Source organism: Bactrocera dorsalis, chromosome 5, assembly GCF_023373825.1.
Source record: "Bactrocera dorsalis isolate Fly_Bdor chromosome 5, ASM2337382v1, whole genome shotgun sequence".
In the NCBI taxonomy this organism is placed as follows: Eukaryota; Metazoa; Arthropoda; class Insecta; order Diptera; family Tephritidae; genus Bactrocera; species Bactrocera dorsalis.
The window spans coordinates 25,496,472-25,512,533 of NC_064307.1; the positions used below are offsets into that span (position 1 = coordinate 25,496,472).

The 16,062-nt window shown below is 34.2% G+C and overlaps 1 protein-coding gene across 6 annotated transcripts in view; it reads left to right on the forward strand.

The window, feature by feature from the left end:
* Nucleotides 1-16,062, forward strand: part of LOC105225577 (3-phosphoinositide-dependent protein kinase 1) — a 69,474-nt gene that overhangs the window by 33,912 nt on the left and 19,500 nt on the right. For all 6 annotated transcript variants that reach the window (XM_049458985.1, XM_011204105.4, XM_011204108.4 and 3 more), the window contains 2 exons: nt 393-849; nt 946-1,380. In XM_049458985.1, the coding sequence (XP_049314942.1) occupies nt 393-849; nt 946-1,380 (892 nt within the window). The remainder of the gene's footprint in view (nt 1-392; nt 850-945; nt 1,381-16,062) is intronic.

A 16,062-nucleotide genomic window follows, 5' to 3' on the forward strand; every position in this document is an offset into this window, starting at 1 on the left:
TGTCTAACAGTTGTTTTGATACGAAGTAGATCATAAAATATTTACTAAAAATAAAAAAAATATATTTTTTATGAAATTGTTAATATTTATAAAATTTTTAATTTAAAAAAAAAAATTTAAAAAATTTTGAATTTTTCGAAAATTTTGAAATTTTAAAAAATTTTGAATTTTTCGAAAATTTTGAAATTTTAAAAAATTTTGAATCTTTCGAAAATATTGAAATTTTACAAAATTTTGAATTCTTCGAAAATTTTGAGTTTGTAAAAAAATTATAATATTTATAAAATGTTTAATATATCCAATATTATTAATATTTATAAATTAAAGAAAAGTTTGTGAAATAAATACAAATTATTAACAAATTTTCAAATTCTCTCCTTTCGCCCACACAGATAAACGGTCAACAGCAGCAACAGATCCTGTCGCCGTGCAGCACGATGCCAGCGATGCCAAAAGAAAAGGCCACCGCAGTATCGTTAAGTGAGAGCAATTTCACCGAATTGAAATTCAAAGAATTATCCCTGAATACAACAAACAACAGCGCCGCCACAATGGCCACCACAGCAACAAGTCGCATGCATCAGCATAGCACACAGCCACCCACACATCATTTACCTGCAGCAGCCGTACAGACAACAAACACAACAACAGCAACAGCGCCGACAGCTACAACCACACAACAGCCCACAATGCCACATCATTGGACTCAACGCCAAAGCCAACAACAACAACAACAAATGGTACAGTCACAGTCGCGCAACAGCCTATGCGGCTGCGGCAACATCTCGGCGATCATACCCGAGTCAGTGGGCAGCTTAAATCATGGCAGCAGTAAATATCTAACAAATGGTAAGCATTCTGCATACAACAACAACACTTAATAATATTTACAATGTTTACTAAGTTGTAATTTTTTTCCGCGCTCCCTTTCTCTCACCTTTGTAGGGCATTCATCACCTTTGGCAGCCGCTGTAGCCGCTGCACAGCAGAACGGCGCTACAACGCCGGAACACACGCCGACATGTTGTCGTTATCAGCAACAGCAACAACACCAACAACAGAATGGCTATGACAGCGTCGAACACCAGCAACAACAACAATTGTCACGCACATACAACAACAATGCGCTAGCAGGTGGTGGTGGTAGCAATGCACCACCCACCACCGCCATCAATATCTCCGCCTCGACCGCCGCAACACTCTCAGTAGCATCTGCTGCCAACATCGGCTCCACCGGTGCATCCACATCGCCCACAAATGTCGCCGTAACGCCGCCAAAGAAATCGCCAAACGACTATATTTTCGGCAAATACATTGGCGAGGGCAGCTTCAGCAATGTTTATCTCGCCGTCGATGTGAATACGAAACGTGAATATGCAAGTAAGTGTACAGCAATAATTATTATTTAAATTTATGTCAAATACATGCTTGTATTGTAGGTGGGCGCAAGGTTGCGATTTTTTTTTTTTTTTGACGAAAATTTTGGTTTAAAAATAGATTTTCATTTTTTGATTTCAATTTTGGGTTAATATCAAATTGGAAATTTTATTTTTGAAATAAAATTTTTTTCTTAAATTTTTTTCAAATATTTTTTTTTTAACTTTAAAAAAGTTTTTTTTTTTAATTTATTTAAATTTTTAATTATTAAAAAAAATTAATTAATTTGTTATTTATATTAATTATTTTTTTTCTTGGGGTCTTAACATGTTTCCTTTTTCAAATCTGGTTTTAGGTTTAGAAATCTAAATAAAATTAAAAAACAATTCAAATGTAAATTCAATTATTTTCTCATGCATTAATTGCAATTTTCTGTGAGGATCATCAGCAATTACCAAATTGTACATACACTCGTGCAAATATTTGCAAATAATTACACGCGCTTATCAGCAACGGCCGCTTACAGTGTGATTGACAGTTATAACGGCATTCGAAAAAGTGAAATGCAAAGCAAATAAATTGAAAAACAAAAAATACAAGCGAAAATATAATATTCTCAATGGGATTTTTCCATCTACAACTCGGCTTGTTTATTTGCGCTTGGCGCCAATAAAGCGGCGCTGCACAACAACAGCGGCGTCTGCAACAACAAACGCGCATTGCTGTTAAACAAGCGAGATGAAATACCAAAATTGACACGAAAAGAAGGTGTGCAAACAAACAACTGCCATTGGAATTGAAATGTAAACGCTGCCACTACATACATACACACATCTACAAGCTAACTAAATACATATGTGTAAATATGTATATTTGCTTTCGACTGAATCCAATTGTAGCGCTTGCTATTAGCCGCTTATTAATATAAGCGCTAGTTGTGTCAATTAGTGTGGAATGTGGCCCGATAGTTAGTCGATCGGCCAGCGCTTAGTTTAATGGACGCTACTATTGATTAGTCGATCTTGTACCGCAAGCCGCTAACACTTGATCAGGTGCTAATTTCAGTTATTGTCTGCAAAAGTAATCGCTAGCGCGCTTAGTTGTACGCTAGTGAATGCATAATATATGAATATCTGTATGTTAATATGTATGTGTGCTTGTAATTGTGTGGCATTAACAAGTTGTTGGCCTTCCCGTAGATGTTTGTGCCCACAAGCCTTTTGCCAACCAGCTGACTTGACTGGGCAGCGTCACAGCAACTTTTATGCCACGACAGCGCGCATTCAACACACATACACACGCACATCATTCACACTTGTGACTAATTGTGAAATTCAAATAAGCGCCTATACATGATGATATTGCAACTGTTCAAGTAATTTCTGATTCATATGCCACGCTGATAAACGCACCTCCACCGGTTGCCGCCGCACTATTTGTTTGTTTGTTTGGCTATTTAAACACGAAATTTCTATATGACGCGTGGCGCCTTTTAAATGCCATTATCAGCTATTCCGTTTCTGCCAGATCACATGCCGGCGCTAAATTTTTTCAATATCTTAACGTGTTTCTGTTTCGTGCGTTACGTGCGAAGTCTTATCGCCACGCATTAATCGGTAGAAAGTTCTATCTGCTAAGTGGTGTTATGTGTGATCACAAGCCCCCCTCTACTGCTCCAATATTCCACTATTCATGAAAAGTTGTTGTTGTTGTTGTTTTTGATTAGCTTCAACCTTTCACTCTCTGGGTGACCGCGCTGGGTTTCCCCATTGACGTCGACGCATGCAAATGGGTGCTCGTAGTTTTTACTGTGGTTGGTGTAACAGTTTTTGTTGTTGTTGTAGGGGTATATTTTTTTATAACAGCTGCTTTTGTTGTAGCAATAGTTTATTGTTGTTGCAGCAGTAGCTTTTTGTTGTAACAGCAGTTTTAGTTGTTATAGCAACAGTCTTTTTGTTGTAAACTGTTTCAAAATCAGTTTTTTTTTGTATCGGTAGCTAGTTAGCTAGCCAACGAGCAGCGGCCGAGCGCTAAGCAAAACACGCGAACCACACTGCTGTCCGTGCCATTAGTGGCTTTTTTACGATCATTTTGTGACTGCCGTACACGCTTAACTATTATTTTGCACATTTTTACATTTTATTATATTTCCATAGGCTTTATGGCGATGATTTTGCTTTTTTAGCTGTGATTTTTGCTAATTTTAGACTGATTTGCCTTTTCCTGTTTATATTGATACTCATGCTGACGTTTCGATTAATTTCGAAGCATACATACACACATACATACGCATAAATATACAGGCATACAGTTATGCTGACTTTAGTTAGCGTCAACAGGCTTTCTCAGTCAATCGAACATCAAAAACAATATTTCAATGCGCTTTATTGAATATTTGTGTGACGTTAGTCAAAGCGGCTGCGCAGCAGCAGCGCCGCTTATCTGCTGACGCCGCTAATCGTGCAAATTTCGATTGAGTTTTCGCGATAGGCAATCACGAGAGTGTTTATTTAATATTTCATTTAAAAAATATTTGTTTTTTCTCCTGTTTGTTGTTTATCGCATTAGAAAGCACACACACACATATACACACGCACACAACAAACATATAAGTGTCGATAATACAAGCTGTTTTCCCCCATAAGTGTAATTTATTAACCACTTAATGTGAATTTTTTTGCATAAGCGTTAATACACACACACATTCATATATTTGTATGTATGTATTTGCAATGGCCGCGTCTATTTATTAGCAATATGATTTTCTAATAGCGATGTTTTCGCTATAAACAAACTCTAACATATTGTTTTTGCACTGCCACCTGCCCAGCAAGCAGCAATGCACGTATAAAATTACATGCCCACATGTAAATATGTATATGCAAGTAATAATAGCTGCCATACATGTGTGTGTGTGTGTGTGTATAAAAATGATGTTGTTGCCATTATTTTGCACAAATAAATCTGTTTACTTCAATCAACACACGGCACGAGAAAAATAGGCGCACACCAGGCGGGTGTTGAGCCGTCAGCGGGTGTTAGCAGCGACGACAGAGACCAATAAACGACACAAGTGTCAGCAAAAGTCAACAATGGTCGGTGTGTTGGTGCGCAAAGAAAGTGACAGCGTCGAAATAATATTGTTATTATACTATGTATATACATATTTTAATATAACTGTATGTCTGTACTTATGTAATATATAGAAAGTATGAGCACAATAACAATGTCAAAGTACGAAACTGTTATCAAATCCGTAGGCAGCAGAGCAATTATCTGCTGCATAACACATGTGTATAGTATGTATGTATGTATATATGTGCATATATTTATAAGCATACTATATTCATATTTACATGCTTTTGTAATATTGTTTTTGTTTTTTATAGCAATTACACACGCTTATTACAAAATCGCCAACGTCTTCCATACTGGTTTATTACTGCTTTGTATTGCATCTTTAATTTTATACCCTGAACAGAGTAAATTAAGTTTGCCAAGAAATTTGTAGGAAACTTCGGAGACTCTAGAAAGTGTATAAATTACTGATAAGTATGACAAGCTGAGTCCATTTAGTCTTCTTCGAGTGTCGATCTGACTGCATATAAGCGAATTAGTCACTTACTTTTTGAGATATCGTTCCGAAAATTTGCACATGTTCTCTTCTTCTCAAGAAGCTGCTTACTTGTTGGAACCTCCGATATCTGACTATTATAGCATATGGCTCCCATACGTACTTACCGGTTAAAACAACAGTTTGCATGAAAATCTTTTTTATTTGGCAAGATATCTTCACTAAATTTGATATGGAATACTGTCCAAGCCTACACTGCAATCTCCGAAAAAATTGTTCTCATCCGATCACTATAGCATAAAGCTGCCGTACAAACGGATCGATTAAAATCAACATAAAGAACTTTCTATTACCTTTTTGCAATGTGCACTGCTCGTGTAGGGTATTATAGCTGCGCTGCCGCCGAAGTTAACGTTTTTTATTCCTTAATTGTAATTAATTTTCATAAGAATCGTTTATGATGTGTGCAGCAGCATCTCAGCGCAGTAACCGGTTCCCGCAATATTTTTCATGTTTATGGCTAATCTATCTTCTTGTGTAAATACTAACATACCTGCATGCATATTTATATGTAAGTAATATGCAGCTAGCAAGTAAATCATGCTAGTAGTAATGTATAATTACCTGACATACATACATACATATGTACGTACAAACAATTCACATTCATAAAAATAAGTTGTAGTTGTTGTTTTTTTCATAAAAATAAGTAATTGCAATTCATTGCCGTGTGTTTTATTTTTACAACCTAAAACCCATCACCCTCCCAACGCTCAACCATACCTCGCACTCACATACGCTCACTTGCTCTACGCCCGCTGATTGCTTAAAATATCGGTGCTTACGATGACAATTGTTGAAATGGCGACACGTGTAGGCGATAAAAGTTTTGTTTTCCTTTACACTATTATACACAGAAGTCATACTGACATATCTACAGTAATACATACATACTAACATTTTTTTTATGTACATAAATTTTGCTTGCTCACACAACTCTTTCTCTCGCCCCTAGTGGCTCCTTCGTCTATGCGCCCCTTTGTTGTAATCGAGTACATCGCTATCTCAAATACATACAGACACTTAAAATGTGTCGTCGCTCTGTCGAATATTTATTCTAACGGAGTTTTAAGTTGTTGAAGTGTAGCCGCACTATTTTGGATAATTTCAAAGTGTCAGCGTTGTCATTACTACATTAACTTGCCCCCACAGACACGCATACATACATGTATTATGTGTGTATGTGCCTTCATTCATGCATTGTTGGTTTGTTTGTTGTGTCCCCATTTGCTCATATTTATTTTTGTTTTTGTTGTGTTTTCTTCACAGCAAACACTTCGTTTTACTTCCCAGCTACTTAACACATTTACCCTTTTCACTCTTTTTTTTTATAACCAAAACGTTGTGTGTGTTAGCAGCAATTCGGTTATGTAATTAGTGTTTCGAAATCAACAAAACTCATTAGGTCACAGAAACTGTAGCAGCAGTCAAATGTTTAAAATATTTTATTAGAAAGTTGCTTTTTATTATTTTTGTAATTATTTTTTGACCTCTGAAAATGTGAAATTCGTTATTATATTGACTTTGACTGTGTCGCTTACGTAGTACATATGTAAGTATCAGTGCACTAGTGTCCCCCACACTTATGCGTGCCTCCCTTGCCCATTATTTCACTTTTTTATGATTGAATGCATGCGCACTACAAGGCTTAGATCTAAGTTTTGTTCACACTTTTAAATTTTTAATGAGTTTGAGCAGTGTATACTACAAGTACATATTTATATAGTATATAAAAAAATGTATATTTGTGCATGGTGCGCACTAAAACTCAATCGAAGTTGCGTGTAGAGGGTGTTTTTGTAGGTGTTTACAAAAAACTTTAGCAATACTTACATTAAAATCATGTATTTTGATGTCAGTCAATGAAAATACATCGATTGTATGAATATTTTCCAATATTAAAAATAAAAATATATAAAATTCATAACTGCCGCTAACTTTATTTCCAACCCTCTTCTGAGCGCAAATTCAGCAAATTGTCGAACAAAATTTTTTTATTTATATTTTAAATACTTATAAAGTACGAGTACCACTTTTCCCCACATTTAACCCTTTACTTACGCACTGAATATGTATGTCCGCGTGTACATAAAGTCTGTGCCTGTACTTAGCAACGCACTTGTTTTTGTTGCTGTTTGTGTTTGCTCACTTGAATTTCGCCAACTATTCGGCATTTCATTAAAATTGTCAAGCCAGCTTTTTGACTTGCTTAGAATGCCGGTGTATTTTTGTTGTTTTTGTACATTTTTTTTGGTTAGTTATATCATAGTTGCGGTCGTACTTGGACTTGAGGGATGGCTGATAGCGCTACTGTTGAGCCGGTGTTTAGCTGGCTTACGTGCCAGCGAGCATGTACGCACAAAAAATAATAAAAAAAATAAAGAAATATAAAAAATAGTAAAATAAAAAAAATATAGAAAAAAAGTAGTGAAAAAAAGCGTCTTGAACAACAACAATGGTGACACTATTTTTTATATATGCTCGACTTCTTTTTATTGCTTGGTAATAAAAATGCGTGCAGACATACATACATACTTTACTTTTGATTTTTATATGTACTTACATATGTACAAACATACTTATTTATACATACTATATGTTTATTTTATTTATTCTACTGCCTTCTTTCTCCATTGCCTTTCGCAACGCCGCTTGCTTTTACCCTTATGTTCCTTTTGCATACACTTTTTGTTCGCCTTTTTATTATTCTTCATACAAGTAATGTATAAATTACCAAAAAAATACTAAAAAACTATTTTCACTACTCAAAAATTTTCTGTAAATATATATGTACATATGTACATACATAAGTGAATGATCCCTTATTTACATACACATGCTACAAGCCTTCTTGCGGAATTTAATAAAAGTAAAGTTTCAGAATAACTGGTTTAAAGTAGCCGTAGTTTGAGGTTAATACAAGAAGTATGCATAAAATTTGCCGAAAATAGCAAAACAAGTTATTTGTTTTTGGTTGGCCACGGTAGCCTTTTGGTGCCATGTGCGTCATACAGTTCATTTTGCTTCTATAGTTTTTTTTTATACATTTTTTGAATTTTAATTTTTTTTTATAATTTTTATATTTTTTTAATTAATTTTTTTTTTATTGTTTTTTTTTTATTTTTTTATTATTTTTTTTTTAATTAATTTTTTTTTAATTAATTTTTTATTTTTTTATTTTTTTTAATTATTTATTTTAATTATTTTTTTTTAATTATTTGTTTTAATTATTTATAATTTTTTCTTAATTTTTATACTTTTTTCAATCTAAATTTCTAAAATTCCATTAACTCATCAATTTCTACAAGTTTCAGTGCCTCTTTAAATCGCATATCAGATTTAATAAATTAACTTTCAAAAATATTTCTTTGTTGTTTTGACGCTTGCCACTTATAACTGTCATTTACTACTCACTTTTTATTGACTTCGTCGTGGCTTTCGTCATTTACAGCTACGCTGACGCACGACAAACGAATTATGTGCAGACGAATTTGCTGCGTTTCGCACACACTCACACACACACACATGGGTAGACTGCAAATTGATAACAATTTTATAATATTTAAACTGCGCGCTGTCACCCTCCTCGACAGCGCCTCAAAAAACCAGACAACAACCATTCATGCCTTTGTAATTTTTATCAGCACTGCATGGTTGTTTTCAGCAAAAACAGTAACTAATTATTTTCTAGAAAATACATACAGACATATATGAAAATATTTTTGCGTCATTCACACATTTGTTGTTTTTGCCATTTGCGTATATCCATAAATGCTTGAGCGTTTGCCTACACCGCAAATGGCTGACGCACGCCGATGACGACAACGATGCCGCGACGATCAGCCGGTTTCGGTTTGCACAAAGGTGTAGACCTAACTAGCGCTAGCCACAGCTGACGTTGTAGATTTGGATTTGTGCTGTGCGTCCGGCTGACAGACAGTACGCCCATGACGTCCGTCCAACACACACACTCGCACATATTTTGTCACATGATAAGCGGTTTGCGCAGCAACGCATGTATCTCAAGGTAGTGGAGACCAGAAAAATTATTGGCCTAACTGTGCTCGTGTTGTAGCGCATGTCGAGCGCTTACCTTCTAGCTCTTCAAGGTCCTAGTGGCCTGTCCGGAGTATGGTCAGCAGATAAGTTACTATATGCTCAATTGCGTGTCTGTGTTTTGTTAGAAATATTTTCATAAAAATAACTAACGATTGTGTCTCGTCTGTGCCATAATTAGACATCGTTCGCTATCAGCTACACCATTGAGTCCAAACATTGTCTGCTCTTTATCACCACAAATTGCAATTATTACGCCTAAAAGTCGGTAATATACGCGTGTGTGTGTGGGTATATGTTCATCTTGTATCGCTTGTCTGCAACACGTGCTTCCGCTGCGCTTTTATCATGCTCCGCACTGTTGCATTCCGCAGCAATGTTTTTCCCGCCATTTTACATGCATGCTCCACGCACACATACAATACACACACATATGTACATGTCTGCATGTATGTTTGTGTAGTTTTGTAATGTTTGTCGCTGCTGCTTCTCCTCGCACTTAATTTTCTATTTTCGTTTCAAGTGCATTCCAAACAGTCTGCGGACTCTGGCCCGCCCGCCCGCTCTCTTGCAACGGCTACGTTTATGTGTTCTTCCTGTGCTACCTTTTGTCTAAATGCATGGTAGTGTTGTTGCTGTTTTCCCCTTTTTTGTTGTTGTTTTTGTTTTTGCTATTGTTGTTGCTGTTTTAGTTTTTCTTATAGTTGTTGTTGTTGTTGACTCACTCACAGCCGTCTGTGTTGTTTCGGTTGTTTATAAAAGCCGTTGGACCGCCTGCCTGCCTGCCCGCCTGCTGATTGCTGCCTTTGAAAATGCTGCGCTGCCCCTTCTTAGCAGCTGTAAGCTATTTCCCAGAATTTCCAAATGATTTTACATTAGTAGCGCTGTTGAAATGTTTCTTTTTTTTTTTGTTCATCGTTTATCTTCTACGTGTGTGTCTGGTTTTTTGGTGTATTGCTGAAAGGAAAGAAAATGTTTTAAAAATCTCATGGATTTTTTGTTGTTTTCTTTTTGTAATTGTTTTCTACAATTTTCTTCTTTTTTTCTATTTTTTTTTGTAGTTTTTTTCTATTCTTTTTTGTTATTTTTCTCAATTTTTTTTTAAATATTTTTTTGTATTGTATTTATTTTTATTATTTTTTTTTCTTTCTGGACTTTTTGTGTCTTCTTTAACTTTTTATATTTATTTAATTTATCTTTTTTTATTTTTTTATTCGCTTTAATTTTTTTTATATTTTTAAATATATTTTTATTTTCTTAAATAAATTTTTTTTTTATTTTTTTAAATATATTTTTATTATTTTTTATTGTTTTAGTTTTTTTTTATTTTTTTAAATATATATTTTTTTTTAATTTTTTTAAATATATATTTTTTTTTAATTTTTTTTTATTTTTTTATTTTTTTAAATATATTTTTTTTTTAATTTTTTTATTTTTTTTTTTAACTTTCTTTTTATTTTTTTCATACTTTTCTTTGTGAGTTCTTACTCAGACATCTGCCTAGCAAGTAATCCATCAGCGCGTTAAACACATAACGGCTAAAATTAATCGGGAATAGCGGCGACTTGTGTTGAGTTTGTAACGCGTCGGTTCAAATCTCGCTTCTTTGCTTTGCTGCTTGTAATTTTAACAGCTGTTGTTGTTGTAAGTGGCAACTGTACACCTTTTTTGAGCTGCCTTGTAATAGTTTTGGGGGTTTATCACTCCTGCATGCGATAATGATTGCTGTAGACAACTTGTAACTCAACTTTGTAGAAGAAAGAACACGCTGTAGATTTAGTTTCACGCATGTCACATAAATTTTGAAGATTTTTGTCTTTTAAAAGAAAAATTCACAATATCACTGAGACTGGGCACATAGTGGAGCTTTGGTTAATACATAAGGTTGGAGGAAAATGCAATGTTTATACAAAATCAATATTTAAGGTTATGATTTTTGTTAATGATCACTTAAAAATTTAGAATTTTCCCAATTTTATGTCATTCAAGTTTATTGCTTTTTCTTTCATTACGCACCCAGCCTTAGAACTAAAATGTGCCAAAAACCCAGCTCAAACCTTCTCAGCTTGTTTACACACCCTAATGCCTCATTGCGTTGGCGTTAAGCAACTTTTTTAATTGCATTTATGACTCCTCTCCTTGTTTTTTTTTTTGTTTTTGCATAATGTCCGCTCGCATATATTCTCGCATGTGCGTTTTTCTTCTTCTTCTTCCTCCTTTTTTTAGTGCAAACACACAGTGTATGCAATTCAGCGTGTTTATGAAATTTAATACACACGGTTTTTCGAACTTTGTCCCTCACCGATGAATTTCAATTTGGGTCATTAACCTCCGTAGTCGCATGAAATTAAATGCACGTGCGTGCGTGTGTGTGTGTGTGTGCGTATGTCTCGCTTGCATTTCGTTAATTTCTCGGCTGCTTCGGCTTTTTCAATTGGATTTTTATTTATTACTTTCCACTGTCCTTTGTACATTTTCATTAGTTTTGACCAAACACGCACACACACACACACGAGCACATTTTTATAGTATAGAGGTCACCCACACTCAAACATCAGACCCTGACTGTCTGCTTAGTAGTTGGTTGTAGTTGTTGCAGTTCATATTTAATTTTGCTCTGCTCATTTTTCGTCATCATATTTCACGCTTCTTGTGTATACATACATACATATGTATGCACCTGGTCTGTGTGTCGTACGTCTCGTCTGTCTGCAGGACAAAGACAAAGGAGAAGACCACTACGCACTCTTTGTTTAAAAATTTATAAGTATATATATGCATACAGACGTGTGTAGGAAGCTACCTGCCTAACTGCTGGCGCATTCTGTTTTGACTCTCCCACAATATTTATGACTGCTTTGTTACTTTGCCGTTGTTGTAGTCGTGTTTTTGTGACTTTGTTCTTCGCTGCACTGTGTCTGGAGTGTTGTTCGCCGTCGATTAACATGTTTCACTTAACCTTTGGCTTTGCGGCGCTTTGGTCACTGCGCGTCAACAGCTGCAGAATGAGGACAAGCGCACATACGGACGGACGGACAGACAGACAGACAGTTAGCAGCGACAGCTGTGCGCTGTTGCTTCCCTCCTTCAAGTTTAATGGCTGTATTTAAGTCTATAAACGTTGCTTGAGTCCTCAATTGCGGTGTCCTTCATTTCACATTTGAAGCGACAAACAATTGCGCGCACATTTAATTACAACAACTTGAAGCTGTTGTTTTTGTAGAACAACTCTGAGGTATAACCTTCAGTTTCGAGTTGCTATTCTGAGTTCTGCTTCCCAAAAACAGCAACGCGTAGAGCAAAAACAAAGTGTAGCGGAAGTAAAGTAACAGCACCAACAACAACAACATGATGTAATATAGCACAAAGCAGCAGCGCAGCGTTTATGACATTTAAAAAATCCTTTGCGTGCAGTCAATATGTCGCCGAAAGGGCAATAAACTTAGCCGCGTGTACGAGCAGCAGCAACAACAATAAAACTACTAATAAAGTAAAGAAAAAGTAATCCAGCAAATGCTTGTCAAACGACAACAGTTGTGTGTGCTTCGTTTGAGGAAGCAAGTCTTATGAGTCACTTTTTCGGCAGCGTTCTGATTATTATTACATTTTTCTTGTTTTTGGAAGCGTTGGTTAGAGCCTGCTGCGAGAAGAGGCGCGTAAAGGCAAGCAGCAAACACGCTTGTGTTGATTTGCTTGAGCCTAGTGACGTATGCTTGACTATATATTTTATATAAAAGTAGATAAAAGTGTTGGTGTGGACCACGTGGTTTAAATTTCTGGATTGGGTAGTTAAAAATAATATTTTCTTCAGAATTATTTGCGGCTGTAAAAATAAGTATTTGAAATTAATTTAATATTTCATGTTTTATTTTTAATTTTTTTCAATAGTTTTAAAAATTTCAAATTTCAAAACTTTTTTTAAATTTTTTTCTTGCAATTTTTAGTAATTTAAAATTTTTTATTTTACAATATTTTTTATGTGCTTAATTTTTTTCTTAATCAATAGTAAATAAATATTATTTTTTAATTTTTTCAAGAATTTTAAATTTCAATACTGTTTTTTTTAATTTTCCGATTTTTTTTTTTGAAATTTTCAGTAATTTCAGGTTTTTATTTTACAATAATTTTCTTATAAATTTCATTCTTTTTCTGAATATTATTTAATTTTATTAAGGTATTTTTATTTAATTTTTTTTTTCAATAATTTTCAAAATTTCAAAACATTTTTTAAATTTCCAATTTTTTTTTTTTATTTTCAATAATTAAATTTTTTTTATTTTACAATATTTTGCTTATACATTTATTTTTTTTCTTAATATATTTCATTTATTATAATTTTTATATATATTTTTTTACTATTAAATGATTTTTAAATATTTTTAATTAATTATATTTTTCAATTATCAATAATTTGCTTTTTTTCAATATTTTTTTTTTAATTTCCCACATTTCTTTTTACTTTTTCTGTATGAAAACCTAACAAAAGTGTGCTTTTGTACCAAATGGTTTTCTAAAAGTTCAATAAAGTTACTCAAAACTGCATAACTGTTATCCATTTCCAACTCTGTGTCACGCCATTGCCCGACAATAATGCAAAAATGCAGCGTACATTTGTATATACAATAATAATAATAAATGTTTCATCAGCCTACACATTTTTATGCCACATTTTTTCGACCAGTTCTAAAATATATACATTTGTTGTTGCTTTTATTATGATTTAGCGCTGCATGTAGCTTCAAGTTGTCCGCTGCGCCACGCCAACTCACTTTTGTAGCTCAAGTGTGAAATTTTACACATCTCGTAGTGTGTTCGTACACCTACCTCGCTTTTCAGATATTTTGCCCCCGATTTTCTTACACTTTTTCATTGTATATTTATAGCTTAAATTGTGCGTGGGGGGAATTCAAGTTCTCCTGTAACTCCTGCAACATTTAAGCTAAAAAGTTATGTTAGACCAAGCTTCATGACTCTTTGTTAGTTTTTTGACGTTTAAAATTAGTTTACTTCTAAAATATATGTATGTATGTCCCCTTCGCGCTGTGCGACTTTTTTTTATTAATAGCCGAACTATTAATTATGTGCTTATTTTATGCTCACCCTAAACATAAATTTATGTGTGCATGTAGTAGTCTATATTTCACACTCACTCCCTTTAGACCTTAACAAAATAGTCGCCCTGACAGTTTACTAATTGTTGTGTTGCCACGAATTAGCATTGGCGACGGAAAAACATATTTTTCACTCTCTTTGTCGGCGTATTTTGGTTTCTAATAAATCGGTCCAATTCATTTAAACTAATATGGCAGCGCTATGTGGGTTCCAATATCTATATTTCATGCGCTGTTTAACTAAAAGTTAAGCCGAACTCAGTATTATCAAATTATACGGCACGCTGCTTATAAGTAATGAAAAAGTATGAATAATAGGCGTTTTGCATGCAAAGTCCTGCTTTTCATTATATGTTAGCCTCTACACAGCGTTAACTCCGCAGCTGTCATAAGGATAAATTTGAAGGCTGTTTATGTCGTCTTCGCTGAACTCTGCGTTTCATGAAACAATCCAGTCAAAATTTTAAATATTTCCCAGCATTTTATGGATTTTTGTAATTTTTATTAACCTATTGAGAATTACAACTTCTTTACATTAGGCGAATGGAATGTTCTTAATTATAATATTTTTTAACTATAATTTGTATATACATACATATTTTGTAAAAAATATTTTAAAATTCAAACTATTTTCGGCTCCAACAGGGGCTGATTGGCATTTCCACCACACTACACAACTCACCACCATTAACACTCATGCGCCATACGCTTGGCTCGTATGTGTGTTATTTATTAAGTGTGGTGGCGGCGGATGTCGTTGCCACAACACAAACACACACATATACACATGTATGCTGCATGCAACACTGACGCTGTTATGCATTTTGCGATTTATGTGGCAGCAACGCGCTACTCGCTCGGCTCATCGCAACTCGAAGCTCTTGTTTATGTTTTGTAGCTTGCTTGCTGCTGCAAGTTTTATGGCATTATTTCTAGCAGCATCAGCAACAACAGCGGTAATTGATGTTTGTGTTTGTTTCTGCCTTGGTGTGTTGGCAAACAGAGTGCAATGCGCATGCGCGCAAACCAAAAGTTGTCGGATTGCATTCCTGAGCGAATGACAGCAAGCAAACGTGAAGTTTTATAGCTTTGGCCATTACTGCCTGAGCCTCTGTATGTTCTACTTGTGTTTGTTGTTGTTGTTGCTCTGCTGCTGATAGTATTTGTGGCAGCCGCATCCAACCTGAGTTCATCTCCGCTCATTTACCATTCTTTGGAGCTTATTGTTGGTTGCTTTTTGCCACACTTTGATTTGTTTATTTCTCAATTTCGGTTTTCTCCAGCGGCCGAAGCTGCGCATTTTTCCCTTGTATGTGTGTATTCGTTTGTATTATATTTTTGTTTGTGTATGTGCGTGTTTGCTTGGGAACGCCAGAAATTGGCGCGCATTTTTTTGAGGGCATTCCTCCCCATTGGTGCTGCTGCTTGTTATTTGAATTGTTTTAGGTGCATTGCGATTATTTGTGCAACTGTGCGGTGTTTATTCAGTATTAAAAATTAAAATACATATTAAAACATTACGAAGTAAAAATGAAAATGAATATGATAAATAAAAATAAAAATAATACAAAAATATTAAAATTAAAATTAAATTGACTGTTGGAAAATTAAAATTAAGTAAAATTAAAAAAAATTAAATAAAATTAAATTAAATAAAAAAAAAACAAATAAAATTAAATAAAATGAAAAATAAACATTAAAACTAAATTAAAAACATTGAAATTATGAAAATTTCTTGCTCTTTAAAAACTGAAAATTAAACTAATTATTGAAAATTTAAAAAATTAGAAAAAAAATCAAAATTGAAAATGTAAAAAATCATTTAATTAAAAAAATTAATTAAGATGAAGATAAAAAATGTAAAAAAACTAATTAAGAAAATTA